Source organism: Oncorhynchus mykiss, chromosome 19, assembly GCF_057628025.1.
Source record: "Oncorhynchus mykiss isolate SJ-2025 chromosome 19, ASM5762802v1, whole genome shotgun sequence".
In the NCBI taxonomy this organism is placed as follows: Eukaryota; Metazoa; Chordata; class Actinopteri; order Salmoniformes; family Salmonidae; genus Oncorhynchus; species Oncorhynchus mykiss.
Window position 1 is genome coordinate 64,640,278 of NC_143040.1, and position 23,108 is coordinate 64,663,385.

Below are 23,108 nucleotides of genomic sequence, written 5' to 3' on the forward strand. Positions count from 1 at the left end.
TTCATTCCTCAAGTTGTACATTTATTATTTCAGAGAAAACAAATTAAAATTCACCAAGGAATTTTCTAAATTCCATTACAAGAAACATACTGCAATAAAAACATTTTTAAAAGAGGATGTTCAGTTATGTGCAGTATATACAACCCTGAGATATATTCCCATTAGAAAGGGTTACAGCCAAACATTTCAGATACATACATTCAGAAATGTTATCCAATAACAAATGGCAATACAATTCTATGGCTTACATGTCCTGTCTAAAAATAACAATCACTCCATGTTTGTAAATGATCCTCTACTTTTCAGAAATCTATAACAAACAGTATGAACAGATTGGTCTTTTCTGACCCATGATAAAAGCTGCAGTTACCAATGTGACGTAACGCAACAAAAATACGTTTTTATGAATGGCTTTTTCATCCTAAGGTCTTAAACTATACAAGAAGATTCAAATGCAGCTTTCCCAGAGTATCAAATTACATAGCTTTTAAAACTTTAAAATGTCCAACTTGACCTCACTCACCTCTTAACTAAAACCCTTAATGAACTATGCAAACAGCCCTCTATCAACTCTCCCAGTAAATCATAATTCTCTCAACGAGATTCAATATTGGACAGACGTGGCAGTATAATCAAGTAATTTAAAGTGATTAAATTTACCCAGATAATGACTAACCTCTAAAAGGTCAGGTCAGAAACTGGACTCGAAGAACACATCCATATGAGTAACCTTCCACCAACATCCGAAAATGGAGCCGGAACATTAATCATCCTCAGGGAACTTGAACTTGGCATACACAATGAGCATAACCATCGACATGACAACACACAAAGAGCCAACCACCAGGTAAGCGATGCCCAGGAACTGGTTCTTTCCACCCATCCAGGACACGTTGCTGAAGACCACCTTCTTCCTCCCACCGAAGCTCAACACGGGATAGTCTGGAGGAGGAGTGTGTTAAGGTCGAACAGGACATAGAGTGCCATTTGACAGTGACCATACAAATTAGACACCGTTGGTAATATTTATATAGAAAGATTTACTCTTTCCCTAGCATATGCTTTCTCCAAGGCCGAAAAACTACCACGTCATGTCTGCCATTCTCCTCTGTTTGAAAAGCAGAGTCCCACCCAACTGGTAAGACCAGTTGAGCTGAAATGCAGGTGTAAACAATTGAGCAACAAACTGTTGTAACACGAGACACTAGCCCCATGGGAGTGAAATACAACTCACTCGGAGTGGAGTAAAAAAAAGTATTATTACAGTTGCTTGCATTTAGCTGGAGTAATAGCATCAACATGCAGTTTATGTTTTCATGTCCACTCACTCTGGTGAATGAGTGAGTGGAAATGCCAATTGGATTATAATTAAATAAGCGCTCATCAATTTACAGGAGTGGTCATTGAATTATGTAATATGACATTGTAATGCTTGAATCATCTGTCATTCCGTATGTAATTACAGAATTGCTCAGTTCTTCTGTCTTCAGGCAGAAGGACTTCATAAGGACTTAAGCCTGCACCCTTTCACACATGCCCACTGACTTATAGACATTTCCATAAACCTATACATATTGAAGTGAAAGATACTGTAGGCGATTTCAAGGGAGTAGTTCCCTGCAGGTAGGCCACTGGCGTAGTCACCCTCTGTGATTCGTCGATACAGCTTCCTGAAGTCTGGCAGGGCAGCCCTTCTCATCCACACCAGGAAGTCCTGGTTCACGAAGCCGTTGTTGGATGGGTCAGAGGTGTCCAGCTCATAAGCCGGCTTGGACCAAAAGGATGGCTTCACAGTACCTACGTGAGGAAAGTAAATGAAAGTCGATGTAAGGTCCAACTTCTAGGTCAGTGTAGAAAAAATGCATTAAGGGAAGCGTTGCTAAGGTACACAATAGTTGGTTTTTGGTAGACAGAAGGTGCAGAGGTACACAAGTCAGATTTTGGTAGATAGAAGGTGCTCTTTGGTAAAAGGGATAAATTGTTCATCAAAAAGAAAGGAGGACCGAGGCACTCTTCATAGAATGAATTAAAATGCCTTTATTTTGTATAGCATGTTCAAAGGAAACAAAGTTTAAAAACTCCTAGGTCAGTGTGTTAAGACATGTGGATGTAGGGTATTATTGATTAGGCATCTCACTGTATACATTAATGTCATGGTCTCTGGACGGAGCTCATTACCATTGAATGCGTTCTTTAGAGGAGTAACAGAAGGGTTCCTGTATTTGATGTTGTAGTCAGTCCACCACGCTATTCCTTTTCCATCAAAGGGAACAAGCTTCTTGGTACCGTTCACGATCTGATAGAGCTTAAAGGTGTCTTTAAAAAAACAACGCAGAGATTGAATTACTGGACAACGTTGAACAGAATATTTACTCCAAGTGCAGCGTGGTAATGAAACAGTCTACTAGAGTTCTAATTAATGAATGATGGGCTTGTACCATTGAACATGCTGTTTGCTAATGATCCACAGGGCACAATTGGCTTTTGGTTGGCATCATACTGATAGGGAGAGCATGCAGAAACAGGTGTCTGCAACAAAGATGGGGAAAACAGTTGGTGATAGGTCGTCAAGTCACAACATTTGAGGCTGTTCATAGATCATTTGTCACACATTCACATCTCTTCCCACCTTAAAGTAGTCCAGATCCCCTGAGAGCTGGTATTCATCTTTTGAAGCCCCATATGAGCGTTGGCTCTGAAAGTAGTTGGACAGACCATAGTAGAAAAACACAGGACCCTGAAGAACAAAAAGTGAGTTAGAACCAGCTCTTTGCTACATGTAATGAGCAGACCTCACATTACTGTGACAACTTCAATAAGCAAAGGGGTACGAAAGTCACGTTACCTCAAACAGATTGGAGAGGGAGAACTCCAGTTTGCACGTACAGTTCTTGTCGCTGGGGTTCGAGCACTTGTAGCAGTCTGAGGTGGTCTCTACTCCGGTGTAATCTTTCTGTGTTAACATGAAGCATTGCATTAAAAATTGATCAGCACCTATCAACATAAAACCACAACTCACACCTCCATTATGTTGTGTGCCAGAAACCATCATCTTCATCCTGTGTGACCGAATGAGCTAGTAAACAAGCTTGAACAGATCGCAAGAGTAACCTTCAAGGAGAAGATGCACACAAGTACCTAAAGAGTTACAGGCAATGTCTCATTTGAACTAGTAAAAATTGAGCTACTCTGATGAAGTTCATAACTAAATTGAGAACATACAACTAGACAATATGACATTATGACACAATAAATCCTGAAACTAGGAGTCACTTTTGACCAGTGATGCCCTTGTCAGTCATACTCTTACCTCCAACACTGTGATGTTCTGTGAGGTGATGAAGAGGCCAACACCTATGCCAATGAATGCCAGGCCAATGAGCACAAACCCAGGGATTACGATACCAGCCGACAGCATGGGCTGCCAAGCAGGGAGTCTCTGCTGTGTGAAGGCTGTGTTGTCCGGCCGGTTGGTCGTTTCTAGCTCTTCTTTCATCATGATTCTGTTAGTAAGAAACAATAGGGAGGGACTTTATTTTTTTTAATTCAGGGAGCTGTGGCCCAGTAGATCAGGGATGGGGTCAATTCGAATTCAAGGCAATAAATTCAGGAAGTGATTTAAGTGTAATATTCAAAAACATTTGAAATAAATACTATAGCTTCTACTCAGTTTATTGAGAAGTAATTGAAAAGATGCAGATCACATTTTGAATTGTTTTTGAAGTTTACTTCCTGAATTGACTACTTTCAATTTTAATAGACTTGAAACATACGTAGGCCTCAGAGTTTCTCCATGCAGGAATTCCTAAGGAAAAACTCAAATAATACTATGCAGTTGCACTGACATGATTAGGGCCCTGTGTTTCATGCAATCATGTGACAGATATTTAACTTTACTTAAAGCTTTTTTTAATCAAACTGTCCCAGCACCATTATAATCCAATTATGGTAAACCCTAACCTTTGGCAAAATAAGTAAAACAACTGTAAAGTTAAAAAGGTAGACTCAGCTAAATGACATTGCCAGGAGCAGCACAGCAGAGGTTGGGCGCATTTGAGTGGTAAACTTAAAGTAGTCGACTGTAGACAGATGTCAAGGAGTAAAGTCAGGGGAGGCACATATTCACCGTCAGCAAGTCGGGTTACCTTCTGCCGTTTCTAGGAAACGCCACTATGGCAGACATTGTAGTTGCCTTTGTTATTGCCGATGACGTGGATACAATCGGAATTCCACTTCTCCAACACGAAGCCGAACATGATCAACATGGTCCAAAGAATGAATATTCTGATAAGGAAATTAGATACCAGCCCGAGCTCTAACATTCACAAGATTTGTTTTGTATTCTTGTGATGGTCTTCCCAAAATATAACCAGTTAGTGAGTGCATAGGCTACTAGAATGAGAACATAGGTGTTGTTGCCATTACGTCATGCCCTTGTACCTTATTAATTGTGATTGCGCAACATGGAATTGTAACAGATTGTGATTAAACGGAGTACAAAGATTCTTACTGTACGTTAATTGATTTCATGTCAGCTTCACTACAACCTCCAGTGTATTTCTTTAATTCTCAACCTTCATGTTGTTGTCAGTTTGCAGAATTTGATTCAATCACATGAAGGACAACACACTCACTGTACAGAAAAGGATTACATGTTTACCACACCGCTCATGTGCGTGCGCCATCGCACGCATGTTGATTTTGTCCACCCACACCAGACGCGATCAGGACACGCAGATTGAATTAGCAAAATTAACTCTGAACCAATTATATTAATTTGGGGACCGGTCGAAAATCGTTAAACATTTTTGGCAATTTAGCCAGCAAGCTTGCTGTTGCTAGCTAATTTGTCCTGGGATATAAACATTGGGTTGTTATTTTACTTGAAATGCACAAGGTCCTCTACTCCGACAATTAAATAGACAGATAAAAGGGTAAACTGAGTTTGTTTCTAGTCATCTCTCCTCCTTCAGGCTTTTTCTTCTTCTGTGGGTTTTATGGCGGACTACAACCCAAATAAACTGTGTACTGCTGCCACCAACTGGACGGGTTGAAAACCCAAAACAAGGTGAAAAGAAAATCCATGTGATAGGGAAACTAACGTAATCCACTCAAATAAGAATAGTACTTTGACAACAAAACACAACTCCCACTTCTTCCTTCTATCACATTTCCATATCTCCCTTCTCAGACTCTAGGGCCTGAGGGTGGTATGGCTTGTGACAATATTCCATGTAACTCCTCTGCCGAGAAATCTTTCAGTCCCAGGAACCACTCCGCCGCGGCCACAATTTCTATCCTCCTGGACCTTTTCTCCACCTTGGCAGTGCCCTTTAACCCCATAGCTATGAAGGCCACCTTCTTAACCTTTAAAATGCCAGGGTCCTGCTGGTGAAAGGCAAACCCCTGCAGCGAAGGCCTTTCCACCACCATGGACTCTTCAGGAGCACCATTCAATACCTCAACCCGTTTAACAGCTGCTGCTGAAATGTTCTGGACAGCCCTGACTTTGGCCACCTCATTCTCTTTTATGCTTGTCAGGCAATCGATAGATGTAGCTTCATGGTTCCCACCACAATTGCAATATGTCACAATTTCCACACATAATCTTTTCCACAACTTGGACATCTCGGATTCTCCCTTCTGCAAACACTTGAAACATGACCAAAAGCTTTACAATGATCGCACTGCATTGGTCTTGGGACAAATGCTCTGACTCTGTAGTTGATATACCAACTGCAAGTAGGGAGACTCAAAAAGAACAGAGACTTCCCTTTTTCACCATAAGATTCAACTGACGTGCATCAAGCACTCCAGGAATATTTTTAATCTCTTCAAAATTGACTTCCCACGAGACGCCAGATATAGCCCCCTTGAAGGGTGCCCTGTTCCAAAGACGCACACACACACAACACTTCAATAGTGAGACGCAACGCACATTCCTTCTGATCCGCAGAAGAACAAAAAAAAAATAATTGAAACAAGCAAGCCTCTTATAATCATCACAGCCTTCGCTTTACCCAGCACTCTCTGCCCCATGTCTGGATAACTCAAATGGATTCTTCAAAATTGGTACTTTGCTCAGCTACTCCTCATTAACAAACCATAATCCTACTAGATATGAAGGGTCACTTTCATCACTGTACAATATTTTTTCTCAGTTTTCCATTCTTTTGGACAATACTCCAATTCTTCTTGATTCTACCACCATTGGATTCAGAATTCTCTTCATCGTCCCATTGCGGTCTCCTTCAGGCTTCTTCTTCAGACTTTATATGGCGGTTGACAACAAACTTTAAAAAGGTGCATTACCACTACCAACTGGACTGGAGTGTGGACCTCAGTTCATCTTTCAATCACCCAAGTGGGTATATGTTCCTCAAAACCAATGAGAAGATTGGAGAGGCGGGACTTGCAGCGCGTCAAGCATCACAAATAGAACCAAGTTTTATTTTAGTGCCTGGATACGCAGACGCTCTCTGACGCATGCGAGCAGTGTGGATGCAAAGATTGAATAACATGTACGTGTAAATATATTTTTGTGACATGGGCGGTGTGGTCAGCATGTTAGACAATACATGTCAGTTCACATAAGTTACTGGGTAAACAATATGTCAAGCAGTCAAATACACTTGATATTGACCCCAAGACTGGTGTTTGGGGTACTTGCTCATTAAGGTCAGCCATGGATTGATCTTAATAGCAATAGATTGGCCAGTAGAGTGGAGGGAAGAGGTGGTCCGGTATTGCCGTCGCCTTAACCTCACCAGGATCTCCCCCATCCCTTGCCTCTAATGCCTGCATTTCCTCTTGAGTAGCCCGAAAATTGGGTCGGAATTACACAAGGAGCCCAGGGCAGATGGGTCGAAGTTGAAGATGGAATTAACGCAAGTAACTCTGATTTGATGTTCAAAAGTTCTTGTAGGTTGTAAGAAATGGAAGCGGATACATTGTGAAAATAAAGTAAAAATAAACTACAAAAGAATCACAAAAATAGTAAAGTTGGGTTGGCGCTTGCAAAACGGTGGCCATCCATGGCGCTTGCAAAACAGTGACCATCCAGTATTGCGCCATCTCTGCTTTTTGCTTCCAAAAAACCCAGAAGTTCGTCTCCCACAATGCTTTGGCTACGACTTCAAGTTGCAGTTGGTGAGGAGCAACTGCAGAAAACTCTAGTCGACTGCAGTTAAAAGTTCATGACCTTTGATCACATGGTTGTTGAGGTCATGCAGTTGCAAGTCGGATCCTTTTTATACCCATAATGCAAAACAAAGGTGGTGACCAACGTTGGTTAACGTCTTGACAAAAGTGCTCAGCTCGAACGCTCGCATTGAGATGAGCGAGATGCAAGACTTCGCTCTCTCACAGTATCTTCGCAGGTGCATGAGTTCACCTCCCGCTGGTAGCCAGGGCACCAAAACATTGGAGGTTGAGCCTTGTGCTTCAACGCTGTAAATGTTTAGCTGGCACCTAGCCAAACTCCGCTAGGCGAACCCAATGAGTGAGTTCACATACTCCCTTAAAAGACCTTCGCTTGAAAAACAAGAAAAAAAAGTTGCAATAGTACTGCGTCCATCTTGAGATGTCGTAGCCACTTCATCAAAAGTCTGGATTAATCTAAGAATCACGTTTTTGCAGAGATCTTAGTTGCATAATTTTAAATCTAACTAAGATGCTTGGTGCAGTATTTCTCAAGTGAAGATTTGCATGAAACGAGTCATCCTCGTTGAATGACAAACACTTCATTGAAGCATCCCTACTGTTGTCTAATGAAGGGGCGTAGACTTCAGCTACGAACTTCGGCTTGCCTCGAGAAAAGGTGGTGTGCACGAACAGCCCCCCCAAAAAACAACCAAAAAAAACTGTTCATTACTGTTTCGGATTGGGATCCAGCGGCAGCCCGCCCATTAGGGGCGGTGCCCCACTTGTGATTGGTAAAAAAAAGTTCCATACATACACACACCGTTGAAGTCTAAAGTTTACATACAACTTAACCAAACACATTTAAACTCAGTTTCACAATTCCTGACATTTAATCCTAGTAAAAATTAACTGTCTTAGGTCAGTTAGGATCACCACTTTATTTTAAGAATGTGAAATGTCAGAATAATAGAGAAAATTATTTATTTATTATTTCTTTCAACACATTCCCAGTAGGGCAGAAGTTTACATACACTCAATTAGTATTTGGTAGCATTGCTGTGAAATTGTTTAACTTCGGTCAAACATTTCAGGTAGCCTTCCACAAGCTTCCCACAATAAGTTGGGTGAATTTTGGCTCATTCCTCCTGACAGAGCTGGTGTAACTCAGGTTTGTAGGCCTCCTTGCTCGCACATGCTTTTTCAGGTCTGCACACACATTTTCTATAGGGTTGAGGTCAGGGCTTTGTGATGGCCACTCCAATACCTTGACTTTGTTGTCCTTAAGTCTTGCCTGATTTATTTAGATTTTCCCATGATGTCAAGCAGAGGCACTGATTTTGAAGGTAGGCCTTGAAATACATCCACAGGTACACATCCAATTGACTCAAATGATGTCAATTAGCCTATCAGAAATTTCTAAAGCCATGACATCAAAAAAAGCCAGGTAAATGTGTAAATTTTCTTGTTTAAAAAAAAAAAATGGTTCAAAACAAGATGTTCAGTTATCACTCTACTCCTCAGTGACTGCCAGGCAGCACCTCCTCAGAGGGCGCATAGGCCATGAGAACATTGCTTGGATTGCTTTGCCAGCTATTTGCTATGAAGGGGAACTGCCAATGACATCGCAGAATTTCATAGCAGAAATTATAACAGCACAAAGTAAAATGGACCATCCTGGGGTGCTCAAATGTTCCGTCAGAACTTCTGGGTCTGCTTTAGTCTCCTCCTCCCAATGAGTCTATCGCACCAGACGGCTTACTTCCTCACGTGAGACTAGATCCGCTATATCAGGTACAGATGGCGTATAAAGCAAATTGTAATAAGCTTGTAAATAAATAAATAATAAGTTATGAGAGCCTGGGACCTGATAAACTGGACAACTACACCCAAAAAGAGTCACAGGACAGAGGGATACACTACTAGCTAGAACCTTCTCGTCACAGATCTGGGGGAACAAAAACAACATGGCCATTTGTCTCGTCCTCCCATGTTTTTCATCATCAGGTTCTACTGACAGGGCGACATGTGTACACTAAACAGCATAAAACCGGTTGTATCAAACCGGGTGTATTCTTTCAGAATGAAAGTTAACTGGCTAGTGCAACATGCTTTGTGACATTATGTTAGCTAACTATCCCCAGTTAGATCATGCTTTGTGACATTATGTTAGCTAGCTATCCTCAGTTAGATCATGTGTTTTCACTTATTGCATCTGCATGCTGCTTGTTGCATTTGCCCTGGTGCACTCGTTCGTTTGTGAGCTGGCTGCTCAGTCGAGTTTCTAAACCCAGAGGCCGGAACATCTCGAACTTCCGGGAATGCTTGCAAAACAGACCAGGGTTTGAGAAGTCAATGAGAGAAGTGAACAATTATTTATTTAAAATGTTCTCTAAAATCTAAAAAAGGCACAACCTAGATTCGAGCCAATGTCTTAAGTAGTTGAACATGTTATTACTTTAACGTCGTGAAAGTGACAAACTGACTGATTTGACAGCCTGCACATGCGCAGGTTTGGCGACCGTTAAGACCCATTGACAATGTTTCTGCTAATGAGCTTAGCTAACCAACGTTCTACTGGAGAAGCAGTTTATGCTCATCTTCCCACTGTACCATCTTTGGTATAATCTAATCTGTTCAAAACAGTGGCAGCATGTGCAGCAGTGGTGATTCGGTTTTTTACCTGCAAAAGTGAAACAGGTGTATTTATACTGGTTGTTTAAAGACACAGATCACTTTATACATTTTCAAAGAAACTACAGGTAGTTTAAAAAATGTGCTTTAAATCATGCTGCTTTAATGACAACTCCAACCACCTCTCACCCAGTGTATTCAGCCAATCAGTGGCCGCCACCGATGGGAAGCCTTTAGAAATTGATGGTGCTTACAAGACAACTGGGAAAAAACGAGAAAAAAAAACGAGGTCAAATCATGACGTCAGTGATCTTCAAGTTGTTAAGTCAGAGCTTTAGAAAGAGGCCCAAGTTCTCGAATGGAATTCCGAAGTGGATGACCATAAAAATATTTTTCCCATTTGGAGATCGTTTCTCACCACCTTCTCATTCCAATTTGTTCTGAACACACTGAAGTTGGAAATGTAAGACTTCCCAGCTGTTTTGAATGGGGCATGAACCACTATGCTGTTTACTTTCTCCATCACGTCATATCGCTGAGGCTACCTTTAAATACCAGTACAGCTTCTTTGATATTGGGTTTTATATAATTCCAAGTATGATGATTTGCCTCAAACAGCTGATAGAAATGATGAGCATTGTTATGTTTATGTCAACTGTATTTTTGTTTTACTTCTAGTGTGGAGAAATGGTGTATGGACAACTGAATGATTGCATTTATGAATACTAGTTGTCTAGGGACGATTGAGGTCAAATGAGAGCATTTCTTATTTTGTTAAATTAAATACAGGTTAGTATTCCGAGTGTGGTATCACATTAGTGACTAGCATTTGGCCAACAAGGCATTCTCCACTGGCAGAATTTAAGAATATTTGTAATATTTCCGCGTGCCTGTCGCCTACGTTGGTTCAAGAGACAATGAACCCCCCCCCCATTCTTCACTCTGATAAGTTGGAAAGTAAATAACTGCAAACTAGCTTACTTACCCGTTTTAACGAAGTAGAAAATCTTTAACTTTATTTCCAGATTCGTTTGAGGAATATCCAAAATAGGCAGCGTAAAGTCAATGGACAATAAACAGGGCGCTGCCTACCGCTAACACCTTTACCTGGCTGACGGTTCCTTCTCTTTTCCTTTCTCTTCCTGCCTCAATGGTGTTCCTCACAGTGACGTCATTTCAAATGTTATTGGTCACATACACATGGTTAGCAGAAGTTAATGCGAGTGTAGCGAAAGGCTTGTGCTTTTAGTTCCGACAGTGCAGTAATATCTAACAAGCAATCTAACAATTCCCCAACTGTCTAATACACACAAATCGAAAGGGGTGAATGAGAATATATATATTCATATGGATGAGCGATGGCTGAGGTGCAATAGATGGTATAGAATACAGTATATACATGTGATATGGGTAATGTAAGATATGTAAACATTATTAAAGTAGCATTATTTAAAGTGGCATTTATTAAAGTGCCCAGTGATTGGGTCTCAATGTAGGCAGCAGCCTCTCTGAGTTAGTGATTGCTGTTAAGCAGTCTGATGGCCTTGAGATAGAAGCTGTTTTTCAGTCTCTCGGTCCAAGCTTTGATGCACCTGTACTGACCTCACCTTCTGGATGCTAGAGCCTTGCGGTTGAGGGCGGTGCAGTTGCCGTACCAGGCGGTGATACAGCCCGACAGGATGCCCTCGGTTACTCTTTCTTGAGTAATGATTTCATGGAATGCTTTTGCTTGAGCAGCATAGATCAAGTGATACTAAAAGGGATGCATTTGCTCCATTTTTTTGTTGGTGACCTACCCTATGTGCACATAGTGTGGGGTTCTTTCTCTATGGAATTTACATGGACTTCAATTAATTCATTATTTTAATTAACTCTGAAAACAAATGCACTAGTAGCCTACAGAATATGCAATTCATGTTAGTTTTCCGCGTTATTGAAAAAAATCGCCTCTTCCTTGGTAATTGACAATGTCCAAAACCAATCATTGCGTTCACGAGCTTTTAGACGTTCTCCTCCTTAACCAATATGATGATAGTGAGGGGCGGGTCATATCATTCAACGAGAGAGGACGAGTTGTCTTTGTGTTGACAAATTGCGAAGATCTAGAGGTAAAATGATCATATTATGCATATAGCTAGTTCTGTTTTACTTTTAATCTCACGGCCCAGTATTGCATGAATAGTGAAATGCGATATTATTTTATAGCGTAGCTAGCATGTAATTGGAGTGCAATGTTTTCACGGACACGGGTAACGTTAGCGAGTTGCTATATGAGCTAGTTGCTAACTAGCTCATACAGACCCAGTTCATCTGCTGAGACTCATTGTTAGCCTGCTAACGTTAGCTAACTAGTTAGTTATCTACATACATCGATTCGTTTGTGAATCCGATGAGGGTAGTACAACATACAACACCCGGAATATCGACCTTGTTAAGTCAGAGAAGCTAGCTAGGTAGTAATAATGTCAGACTGGGTTTTATAAGATGGCTAGCTTGCTAACCGTAGCCATACAAATGGCTTGCTAGCTCGACTGACTGGCTGCTGTACGTCGACATGTTTTTTTTAGCTACAAAACCATCTAAAAAGGCGAATGGTTGAACCAAGTCATGTTAGATAGCTAGCTGGCCTAACTACTAATACCAAACGGTTGTTTTTCTCTGCATGTTTAAAATACAAACACAATACCTGAAGTAGTTAGCTACCTAAAAATAGCTAGCTAGATACATGGCTAGCTAGCTAAATTGCTAACTCCTAGCTAGCTAATACAACTGGAGATCTTAACTTATTAAGGCTAAGTTAATCGTTAGCTAGATAGAACCTTCTAAGGATGAACTTAGCCTTAAGATGCCTTTGGGGAACCGGGCCCAGGACTGATTGGCTGTCTGGGTGGATTTAGCTAACTATTTCTCAGTTTCTGTTGTTCATGACCATATTTCTGATTCTGTCTTTATTTCTTAGTGTTTGAATGGATATTACCAGGTGCCCGGAGAAATGGGTAAAACAAGACAAGGTTATTGTGGCGTCCTCTTACATTTGTCATCATGCACATCTGTCAACGCATCTAGCTAGTGGTGCAGTTCTTAGGCACGCTAACGTTACAATTCCCGTGACTAGCAGGTGCATTTAAAGCCCCAACAATACAAATTATATACATGCATTTAGCTAGCTTTTATGAAGTTGTTCAGAACACTTTTCCATATTTTCTTCATCATGATATGGATATTATCCATGTAGAAAGTGAGAATGTGAATGCATTTAATCAGACAAAGAAAGTTATGAAACCTGGAATAAAAATGTAACATTCAGTTAGACTGGGAAATGTTAGTTGAGCTGGTAAACTACAAAATTATCTAATTAAAACATTTGTGAACAGCAAGTCATAGTCATTTTCAGTTACGAAATGCAGCTAATATGCAACTTCATAGCCGTTCATTATTTTTGATCACACCACAATGGATCAACGTTGTAACTAAAACACTGGCCATCCTAGAGCATCACATCACCAACGGTAACTCTAGAGCACCGAATGGATTTGTCTCATGCCTATTTTTGTGGTTCCACTTTCCAGGAGAGACCTCTGTCTTCCTCCATTATGCTGTCGAGTAAGAAGTTGGATGCAGGTACCTCTTCTTCCGCATCTTCCTCCTCCTCGGCGGTAGGGGGAGCTGAACGGCCCCCTGAAGCCCAGGCTACTGCCCAGGCTGGGGCCCCTGCTTCAGCACCAGGCCCCATGGAGATCAAGAAGAAAGAGCGGGCCTCCCCAAGCGGGGAGCCTGGCGGACCCCCGCTGCCCCACCCTCCCGGCCTCGGGGGTGTGGACCCGGACACGGCCGAGGGCCGCAGGACAAGCCGTCGCAAGCGATCAAAAGTAAAAAACCTATTACTCCTGTCCCCCCTATCTTAGAGAGAAATAGAATAAGTCACTACAAGCACATGCCTAGACCAGGAGCACAATGAATGACTATTGAGAATACAGCAATCTTTGTATGGCCATCTAATTAGTGGTGAACAACACCAGAGGAACACAGGGAGCTTGACCTTTGACCTCATCTCAGGTGAGCCGGAACATGGTTTTAATGGAGCGTTTATTGTGCCCATTGTTGCAGGTGGAGTACCGCGAGATGGACGAAAGCCTGGCCAATCTGTCTGAGGACGAATACTACTCGGAGGAGGAGCGCAACGCCAAGGCAGAAAAAGAGAGAAAGCAGGTGATCCCACCGCCGGCTCCGCCCGTGGAGGAGGAGCCGGACAGCGAGCCTGAGGAGCCTTCTGGTGAGTGTGAGTCGGACTGTGCGAAAGTGTGTGTCTGCGAGCGTGAATGTCACATTGGGCAGCGAAAGGTGTGTGTGTATGTGTAAGGGCAGGTAGTGAGTGTGTGTTTGTGGTTTTTCAGGCGTGGAGGGAGCTGCGTTCCAGAGCCGCCTCCCACATGACCGGATGACCTCCCAGGAGGCCGCCTGCTTCCCGGACATCATCAGCGGGCCCCAGCAGACGCAGAAAGTGTTCCTGTACATCCGCAACCGCACAGTGAGAATTTTATTTATTTTAATTTTAATTAACTAGGCAAGTCAGTTAAGAACAAATTCTTATTTTCAACGATGGCCTAGGAACAGTGGGTTAACTGCCTTGTTCAGGGGCAGAGCGACAGATTTTCACCTTGTCCGTTCGGGGATTTGATCTTGCAACCTTTTTTTGGGGCGGCAGGGTAGCCTAGTGGTTAGAGCGTTGGACTAGTAACCGGAAGGTTGTGAGTTCAAACCCCCGAGCTGACAAGGTACAAATCTGTCGTTCTGCCCCTGAACAGGCAGTTAACCCACTGTTCCCAGGCCGTCATTGAAAATAAGAATTTGTTCTTAACTGACTTGCCTGGTTAAATAAAGGTGTAAAAAAAAAAAAAAAAAAAAACCTTTCGATTACTAGTCCAACGCTCTAACCACTACCTACCTGCCGCCCCATATGCACACGCGCACTGCATTAACACGACTTGCTTCATTCTGGAGAATATTGTACATTTTGGGCTTTTGGTCTGAAGTAGTGGCGAATTCTCCATTCTAGCTCCAACTTTGGCTCGATAACCCGAAAATCCAGCTGACCTTCGAAGCCACAGCACAGCAACTTGAAGCGCCATACAACAGTGATACAGTGCTGGTGCACAGGATACACAGTTACCTGGAGAGACACGGCCTCATCAACTTTGGCATCTACAAGAGAGTCAAGCCTTTACCAAGTGAGTATATTAGCTTTCCACTATCTGCGTGATACATAAACTTTATGTACATTGCCTACACTCATTTAGATATGTGCATATTAAACACCAGTAGTACTTATAGGTATTTAGGCATGCATATACAATGTTTTCCACAAGCACATGGAGTAGCCCGACAAAAGAGAAAGTAGCCACTCAGGGGGGGTTAAGACATCAGGGGTTAAGAGATTTTTGCTGAACAAGCTTTATTTTGGTGTCCTCTGGTACATCCTAATTCTAGATTGTATTTTCAATCAGCAACTATCAAATGTTCATTTTCTCAGCTATCTGCAATACAGGGATGATTAAAGAATGAAGAAGGTGTTTAGAAAGCAGCAGTTGATTAAATCAAATCAAATCAAATGTATTTATATAGCCCTTCGTACATCAGCTGATACCTCAAAGTGCTGTACAGAAACCCAGCCTAAAACCCCAAACAGCAAGCAATGCAGGTGTAGAAGCACGGTGGCTAGGAAAAACTCCCTAGAAAGGCCAAAACCTAGGAAGAAACCTAGAGAGGAACCAGGCTATGTGGGGTGGCCAGTCCTCTTCTGGCTGTGCCGGGTGGAGATTATAACAGAACATGGCCAAGATGTTCAAATGTTCATAAATGACCAGTATGGTCGAATAATAATAAGGCAGAACAGTTGAAACTGGAGCAACAGCAAGGAGGTAAATAATCGCCAAAAATCCTACCGGTATGCAAATGAGGGAGCCAAATGAACAGCTCTCTTACCGATTCAATTCAGTAGGATACTGACTAGTCCCTCACTTTAACGTCACTGTCTGGCAAGTCCTGATGGACTTTATATGGAAAATACAAACAAGATCTTTAGTTGTCCCAATGTGATACAGTGGATATATTTAACTGCATTGTAAGATTTATGAATGGGAAGGTTGTATGAGATCGACTTCATTCAGTCAGTTCAACACTTTTTTTTTATAAACGAGTCAAGCTTGCTGTTTGTCAATCAAAGCACAGTATATAGCCTTTACGTCACCACTTCATGGCTACATATGAAACATGCCAGAATCCAATGTTAACTTTTTTTCCTCACTGGCCTGGTCGGTCCAGTTGGCCAAAAATCTGCTGGCCCAAACAGAATTTCTACAGTTCCGGACATAGTGTAGTTCTTAAATGCATTGGGATCATGCAGGGCCTATAGGTTGGCATGTTTTCTCTCTATATTCAGCTATTAATAGGCTACATTTGGTTATTATGAAATGTATTTAATAGCTGTGTAATAATTTAGCAATGCAAGTCATTAGTCGATTCATTAGATTAGCTTTGTATTAATTACCTTGTTTTTGTTTGTGAAGTATGTCATTTTGAGAAGATTTGAAAATAGGACGCTGCCCCTTTTAAGACAGAAGGTCCAAAAGAGAGATTGACTTTGTCATCATTCTGAAAGAGACCTCTTTGACCTTATTAACAAACAGGTATTTGTGTAGTAATAACCAGACTTTTTTCCAACAGATATTATTGACAAATGTATTCCAGTAAGTTGTGACGTAAGGAATGGATAAAATATCCCTTTGAAATAAAGCACGTATAGATCTGTTGTTCTGAGGGAGTAGGGAGAAACACAGTTTCCCTATTGGAGAGTCAACTGGATTAAGCGAGGGTAGGTCAAGAAGGTGAGGTCTGGCTACACCTCTAAACAACATGAGAGTTCCAGATGGAATAGCATCAGACTATGGCGAACTCTCTAGGTGTAACAGGGATATTGTAACAAGATAAAAATGCCTCGTGAAATTAAGTATTTTTTTTTTTAGCAATGTGTGTGTGTCAAAATAACTTATGTGATAGGGCTGGAAATTGACAAGGACCTACCGACACGATTTTATCACGATAGATAGATGCTGATACAATATGCATTGCAATTCTCAGCATTCTATGTGTTGCGATTCAATACTTATTTTATTGCAATTGAATTTTCAAAACGTATTGCTCACTGTTGCAGAGAGACAAGATTGTATTATAATGAGTTTTGATCAGTCAGGGAAATAAAAATGCTGAATATATGTTGACTCACTATTTAAAAAGAACATGGAGAACAAGTGATGGGATGAAAAATACCCGTTTTGGCTCAGGTACAGATGGCTAGCGCTAGCTAATGCTACCTAGCAACAAAAAAATATATTGATACTTAAAGCCAAAGCATCAATATAATATCGGTCAAAAATAATATTGCGATATGCAACTATCGATTTCATCCCACATCACTATGATGTGATTGTCAACCACTCTGGTTCTCCTGTGTCCCTGCAGCGAAGAAGACGGGGAAGGTAATCATCATCGGAGGGGGTGTGTCTGGGCTGGCAGCCGCGCGGCAGCTGCAGAGCTTCGGCATGGACGTGACCGTACTGGAGGCCAGGGTGGGTCAACAGCACATTGCTTGTCAACAGAGCTCCATAACCGTAGAAAAACAAATCATTATTATTGGACAAGCTCAGAACGTTTTTCACTCCGCCTCTGATGGATTTCTTCTGTTTTGTGCTAATTGAACACAACCTACATCTACCCATTAGCTAATACACTGAACTGACCAGTAATATATTATCTTCAGCCTTTTGTCCTGTTTTGACCTGGTATAACAGCTAATGGTTAAGGTGTTCCTCTTCACTATGGTAGTTGTGTCATATGGTTATTGTCTCCTGTCTCTAGGACCGCGTTGGGGGGAGAGTGGCCACCTTCCGGAAGGGCAACTATGTGGCTGATCTGGGGGCCATGGTGGTGACAGGACTGGGTAAGGATTACAGTTACACAATTCTGATAACTCTCCCAAAAAGACCATGTTTTCCAGAAATCCAGATGGGAAGATCCCCAGAATCAGTGGGGAATAAGCAGGAAATCCAGATGGGAAGATCCCCAGAATCAGTGGGGAATAAGCAGGAAATCCAGATTGGAAGATCCCCAGAATCAGTGGGGAATAAGCAGGAAATCCAGATGGGAAGATCCCCAGAATCAGTGGGGAATAAGCAGGAAATCCAGATGGGAAGATCCCCAGAATCAGTGGGGAATAAGCAGGAAATCCAGATGGGAAGATCCCCAGAATCAGTGGGGAATAAGCAGGAAATCCAGATGGGAAGATCCCCAGAATCAGTGGGGAATAAGCAGGAAATCCAGATGGGAAGATCCCCAGAATCAGTGGGGAATAAGCAGGAAATCCAGATGGGAAGATCCCCAGAATCAGTGGGGAATAAGCAGGAAATCCAGAAAATGTACTCTGAAGTATCTATTGACTTCATGATACCTCTACTTTGAATTTGTCAGTGTTCCTGTTAGGACAGCTTCTCACCAGCAGAGGGTGGTGTTGACCATTTCAATGTCGTCTAATCAAATGTAGTCTGAATAAATAGAACAGGAGAGGCAAAAACAATACTTGTTCACCACTTTTCTCCAGTTTCTTAAAAACGATACAAAAACGACTAATGAATATCAGGACGATGAGATTCCTAAGATGTGTTTTAATAGATAACAAGTTTGTTCGTATTCAGCTTGTTGTGTGTTCATAATATGCACACAATAGTTATCATCAAGTGATCTGCCAGGCTAGTAAACAGTGACATGCCTTGTAGTTGAAATTGATGAAATGGAGGCTATGTGATGGTTCTATGGTTGTGTAGGCCTATATCCTGATGTTCTATCTGGTGTGTTCTAGGAGGGAATCCCATGGCAGTGGTCAGTAAGCAGGTCAACATGGAGCTGGCCAAGATTAAACAGAAGTGCCCTCTGTACGAAGCAAACGGTCAAGCTGTGAGTGCTGCATCGCTAACTATTTAGTTAACTTACTTTGCATTATGAGGTTTAGGCCACGCTCCCCGTTGATGCCAATGAACTGCAGTTGGAGTGGAATGCCTGTGTGTAGATATGACAATACATTTTGGTATAATGTTCTATGAGGCCTACATTGGCGTGTTGGTGTCTCGTGCAAGCGTGCTCGGTTTCAGCAGTTTAAATGTCTGCTTACTCCAGATGCAACTTTCTAACATTGGAACCTATTACCATTGGAACCTATTACTATTGGAACCTATTACCATTGGAACCTATTACCATTGGAACCTACTGCTATTGTACACATCACTATTTGGGTGCATCACTATTTGGTTGTCGTTCCCCTATGTTAACTTGCTCCATTTGTTATTTACCTCTTGTACTGAAGATGATTAGATTTTATTCAGGACACAACTATGTGCTGTGTTAGCAGGGCCCTTCACTTTGTCTGCAGTGTGGATTCAGTTAGCCGCTTAACAGGGTGGATTCAGTTAGCGCTTAGCCTAGCATTGCCCAATAGCTCAGCCCTCTCCGGGTTGAGACCGGACTCTCCCAATGTAATACTGTTAGACTGGAAATAAACAGCAGTGTCCTTTTTGAACAATAATTTTCTCCCTCCGCTCTGTCATGCAGCGGTATGATGTTTGGGGTTATTTTCAGGCCAGGGTTGTATTCATTAGGGCAAAACCCCGAAGACAATTTAAATAAGCCTTTCTTATTAGACATGTTAGAGGTAGGCCCTCCCTGTTTCAGTCCATTTTCTTCTGTTTTGTACCTAATGAATATGACAAAGTTCAGAGGTGGTAGACATGCGTATGGTTGCTTCCCACACCACGTGCAACTGTTTTCCCTTCCTGCAGGGGGCGCTAATTGTCATTTTCAAGTGTATGTAAATCTGTTCAATGTTAAGTTTGTGTTTTGTTTATCTAATTAGTTATTTCTTTGACCCCTGGCCTCAATCCCTCCCTTGTTCACCTCCTGGTTCATCTCCTGGTTCACCTCCTGGTTCATCTCCTGGTTCACCTCCTGGTTCACCTCCTGGTTCACCTCCTGGTTCATCTCCTGGTTCACCTCCTGGTTCATCTCCTGGTTCATCTCCTGGTTCATCTCCTGGTTCACCTCCTGGTTCATCTCCTGGCTGACTACTAAAGGGCGAACGATGCACAAGTGTATGTATTGTTTTACTACATGATAACATTGTTCATCTATTGTTAATAATTAACGTCAAATCTGCTGTCAGTTCCCAATGAAGCAACTGTGTAGTAGACCGTAATAGAACTGGGTCTGTTCTTGAGTGTGTCTATGGTTCAATTGGCTGTAGTATGTTTGTAGTCAGCTATTTTTTTCCCTTCCAATCCGATACCTTAATGGTAAACGATACTTCCTTTAGGTCAATTTCTTTTTGTAGAGAAAATAAGGATTGCTTTCGAAATTGGATTGCCCTCCCTGCTGACTTCATGTTCATGATTGACATCACATTGTTAGTATCAAATGCTGTAATCCTATGGTTGATTCTTAACATGTCATTGTATGAATGACTGCTCCCCCAGGTGCCCAAGGAGAAGGATGAGATGGTGGAGCAGGAGTTTAACCGTCTGCTGGAGGCCACCTCCTACCTCAGCCACCAGCTGGACTTCAACTTCCTTAACAACAAGCCTGTGTCTCTGGGACAGGCCCTGGAGGTGGTCATTCAGTAAGTGTTTGGCCCTTTGGCCAGGTCATCTCAATTAACCCAGAAATAAAATCTTGGGCAATTTGGTGAGCTGCATGATTTAGTTCTGTGTCCATACATGTTAGAAATTGGGAGTTCTCTTCTCTAATTTCACCACACGTGCGAAGCAGTTCAAGTTTAAGCACCACTTTCACCCAATCCTGATATACCCAAATAATCGTCAAAAACCCCAACCCTACGCATTCCATCCCGTCGCGACAGATTCTTTGGATTATGTGCTGAATCTGCCCACTAGAGATTAACGGCCGAGCAACTTGTTCAAATTCTGTGATAGTGGTTGTATTTTGTTTTTCATTTTAAAAAGTATCTCTCTTTCTCAATGGCACATTATTATCACTGATGTGTTCGTTTGTCTGGTAACGTCCAATAGGCTGAGGTGTTCGTTTGTCTGGTAACGTCCAATAGGCTGCGGTGTTCGTTTGTCTGGCAACGTCCAATAGGCTGGTGTTCTTTGTCTGGTAACGTTCAATAGGCTGAGGTGTTCGTTTGTCTGGTAACATCCAATAGGCTGCGGTGTTCGTTTGTCTGGTATCGTCCAATAGGCTGAGGTGTTCGTTTGTCTGGCAACATCCAATAGGCTGCGGTGTTCGTTTGTCTTCGTTTGTCTGGTAACGTCCAATAGGCTGCGGTGTTCGTTTGTCTTCGTTCGTCTGGTAACGTCCAATAGGCTGAGGTGTTCGTTTGTCTGGTAACGTCCAATAGGCTGCGGTGTTCGTTTGTCTTCGTTTGTCTGGTAACGTCCAATAGGCTGAGGTGTTTGTTTGTCTGGTAACGTCCAATAGGCTGAGGTGTTCTTTTTTCTGGTAACGTCCAATAGGCTGAGGTGTTCGTTTGTCTGGTAACGTCCAATAGGCTGAGGTGTTCGTTTGTCTGGTATCGTCCAATAGGCTGAGGTGTTCGTTTGTCTTCGTTTGTCTGGTATCGTCCAATAGGCTGCGGTGTTAGTTTGTCTGGTAACGTCCAATAGGCTGAGGTGTTTGTTTGTCTGGTAACGTCCAATAGGCTGAGGTGTTCTTTGTCTGGTATCATCCAATAGGTTGCAGGAGAAACATGTGAAAGATGAGCAGATAGAACACTGGAAGAAGATAGTCAAGACCCAAGAGGATCTCAAGGAGCTGTTGAACAAGGTGACCATGAGAGCCACTATCTCAGGTCAAAATAACAACAAGAGTAGCTTGCTTGTAGATGTACTTTGTCCCTCCTTTTAATATTTTTTCTCCTCTTTTGTATATCTATCTTTCTCGCTTTCCCTCATGTCCTCAGATGGTGGGTACCAAGGAGAGGGTCAAAGAGCTGCATCAGCAGCACAAGGAGGCCAGCGAGGTCAAGCCCCCAAGAGACATCACCGCTGAGTTCCTGGTCAAGAGCAAGCACCGCGACCTGACCGCACTCTGCAAGGTGAGACCACAAGTCAACCACTCACATTCTCAGTCACACCACCCTACAGTAGAGGCAGAGTAGAGGTACAGAGGAAGGATAGATGAAGGTATGGATGAAAATGGATTAAGGGAGGATTGATAATGGTGGTTTTTGACGTGGATAGGAACAAAATGCGATTTGAAATCATCATCACCTCAATTGACTTGTTCCATACAAATGACTTCAAGCTGCAAGCAGTTAATGACACGTTACTTTGATTACTGTCCTGTTTACTTATTTGTTTTTCCAAAACAAACTAATTCCATTCCTCTGTGATGTGGTACTTTCTCGACTCACACACCACGTGGATAAACTATAAATCTAACAGCTGGAGTTGTTAGCAGGAGCAATCATCTATTTCTAGGCTCCAGACACAATTTGATTCAATTAAAGGCGTTATGAACGTATGCGTTTTGAATCGCACCTATTTTAAGCCACTTTCATGTGATTATCAGAGTATGTTTTCTGTGGACTGGAACTCCAAATAGCAGCTTGACTAGCAGAATGGCCTGCAGCTACAGTAAAGGCCTAGTCTCTCTACCACTCACTCTTGAATTACTTTCCATCAACTCATAAAGACTTTCCATTGTAATTTTTGTGGTTGTTATGTAGCAAGGATCTCCTCCATTCAAGTATTTTCTTCATGTGAGTAAACTGATTTGCAAGGAGAAATATAGAGACTAAGGATTTATAGGCTGCTGCCTGTCACACTATGGCTGCGTTTACACAGGCAGCCTAATTCAGATCGTTTGCCCAATAGACCAAATAGTGGAAAAGAAGAATCTGAGTCGGACTGCCTGTTTAAACGCAGCCTAAGAGCTTTAACATAAATAATGTTAACGTAACAAATGGAGAGATTGGATTTGGGCCATTAAGCCAAGGACAAAGAAGTGGACTTGATACCTAACTTTCACCTAAGTCCAACTTTCATTCAGCCTCCTATTGACATCAACACACGACTAAGTGAGAATTCGACTTAAATAGAATGTTAGGATAGAGACACAAAAATGCTATAAGTTGTGACAATGGCATTAGCTCTGAGCAAAACAGACAGTTTCAGCAGCATGTTTGACTGGTCTAATGCCTTGTCTGGTGTGTCATTAAAGCCACGGATAAAGCTTCACCTCAGACGTGTACTTTCAGGAGGCAAGTTTAAACA

General features: G+C 42.1%; 2 protein-coding genes across 10 annotated transcripts in view; one reads left to right on the plus strand and one right to left on the minus strand.

Moving 5' to 3' along the window:
- On the minus strand, positions 1 to 11,733 carry tmem30b (transmembrane protein 30B). 3 transcript variants are annotated; one of them, XM_021574762.3, is made up of 8 exons: positions 11,382 to 11,733; positions 3,311 to 3,503; positions 2,846 to 2,953; positions 2,630 to 2,737; positions 2,439 to 2,529; positions 2,179 to 2,316; positions 1,591 to 1,797; positions 1 to 942 (listed from the first exon to the last, which is right to left on the minus strand). In XM_021574762.3, the coding sequence occupies exons 2-8, from the start codon at positions 3,497 to 3,499 to the stop codon at positions 764 to 766; spliced, it is 1,020 nt and encodes a 339-aa protein (XP_021430437.1). In that variant the 5' UTR covers positions 3,500 to 3,503; positions 11,382 to 11,733; the 3' UTR covers positions 1 to 763. The 3 variants fall into 3 exon arrangements, with proteins under 3 accessions (XP_021430437.1, XP_021430435.1, XP_090067643.1); XM_021574760.3 differs by lacking the exon at positions 11,382 to 11,733 and adding an exon at positions 10,760 to 10,959; XM_090211517.1 differs by lacking the exon at positions 11,382 to 11,733 and adding an exon at positions 9,964 to 10,036.
- The window catches only part of kdm1a (lysine demethylase 1a), a 24,843-nt gene continuing 13,461 nt past the window's right edge, over positions 11,727 to 23,108 (plus strand). The window contains exons 1-13 of one of the 7 annotated variants that reach the window (XM_090211514.1): positions 11,793 to 11,882; positions 12,734 to 12,785; positions 13,344 to 13,643; positions 13,882 to 14,053; positions 14,169 to 14,302; positions 14,831 to 15,002; positions 17,293 to 17,399; positions 17,689 to 17,770; positions 18,686 to 18,780; positions 19,950 to 19,967; positions 20,349 to 20,491; positions 21,567 to 21,657; positions 21,794 to 21,928. In XM_090211514.1, the coding sequence (XP_090067640.1) occupies positions 12,741 to 12,785; positions 13,344 to 13,643; positions 13,882 to 14,053; positions 14,169 to 14,302; positions 14,831 to 15,002; positions 17,293 to 17,399; positions 17,689 to 17,770; positions 18,686 to 18,780; positions 19,950 to 19,967; positions 20,349 to 20,491; positions 21,567 to 21,657; positions 21,794 to 21,928 (1,494 nt within the window). In that variant the 5' untranslated portion in view covers positions 11,793 to 11,882; positions 12,734 to 12,740. Of the gene's footprint in view, positions 11,883 to 12,733; positions 12,786 to 13,343; positions 13,644 to 13,878; positions 14,054 to 14,168; positions 14,303 to 14,830; positions 15,003 to 17,292; positions 17,400 to 17,688; positions 17,771 to 18,685; positions 18,781 to 19,949; positions 19,968 to 20,348; positions 20,492 to 21,566; positions 21,658 to 21,793; positions 21,929 to 23,108 lie in introns of all 7 variants that reach the window. The other 6 variants (XM_090211516.1, XM_036955117.2, XM_036955113.2 and 3 more) reach the window with 6 other exon arrangements.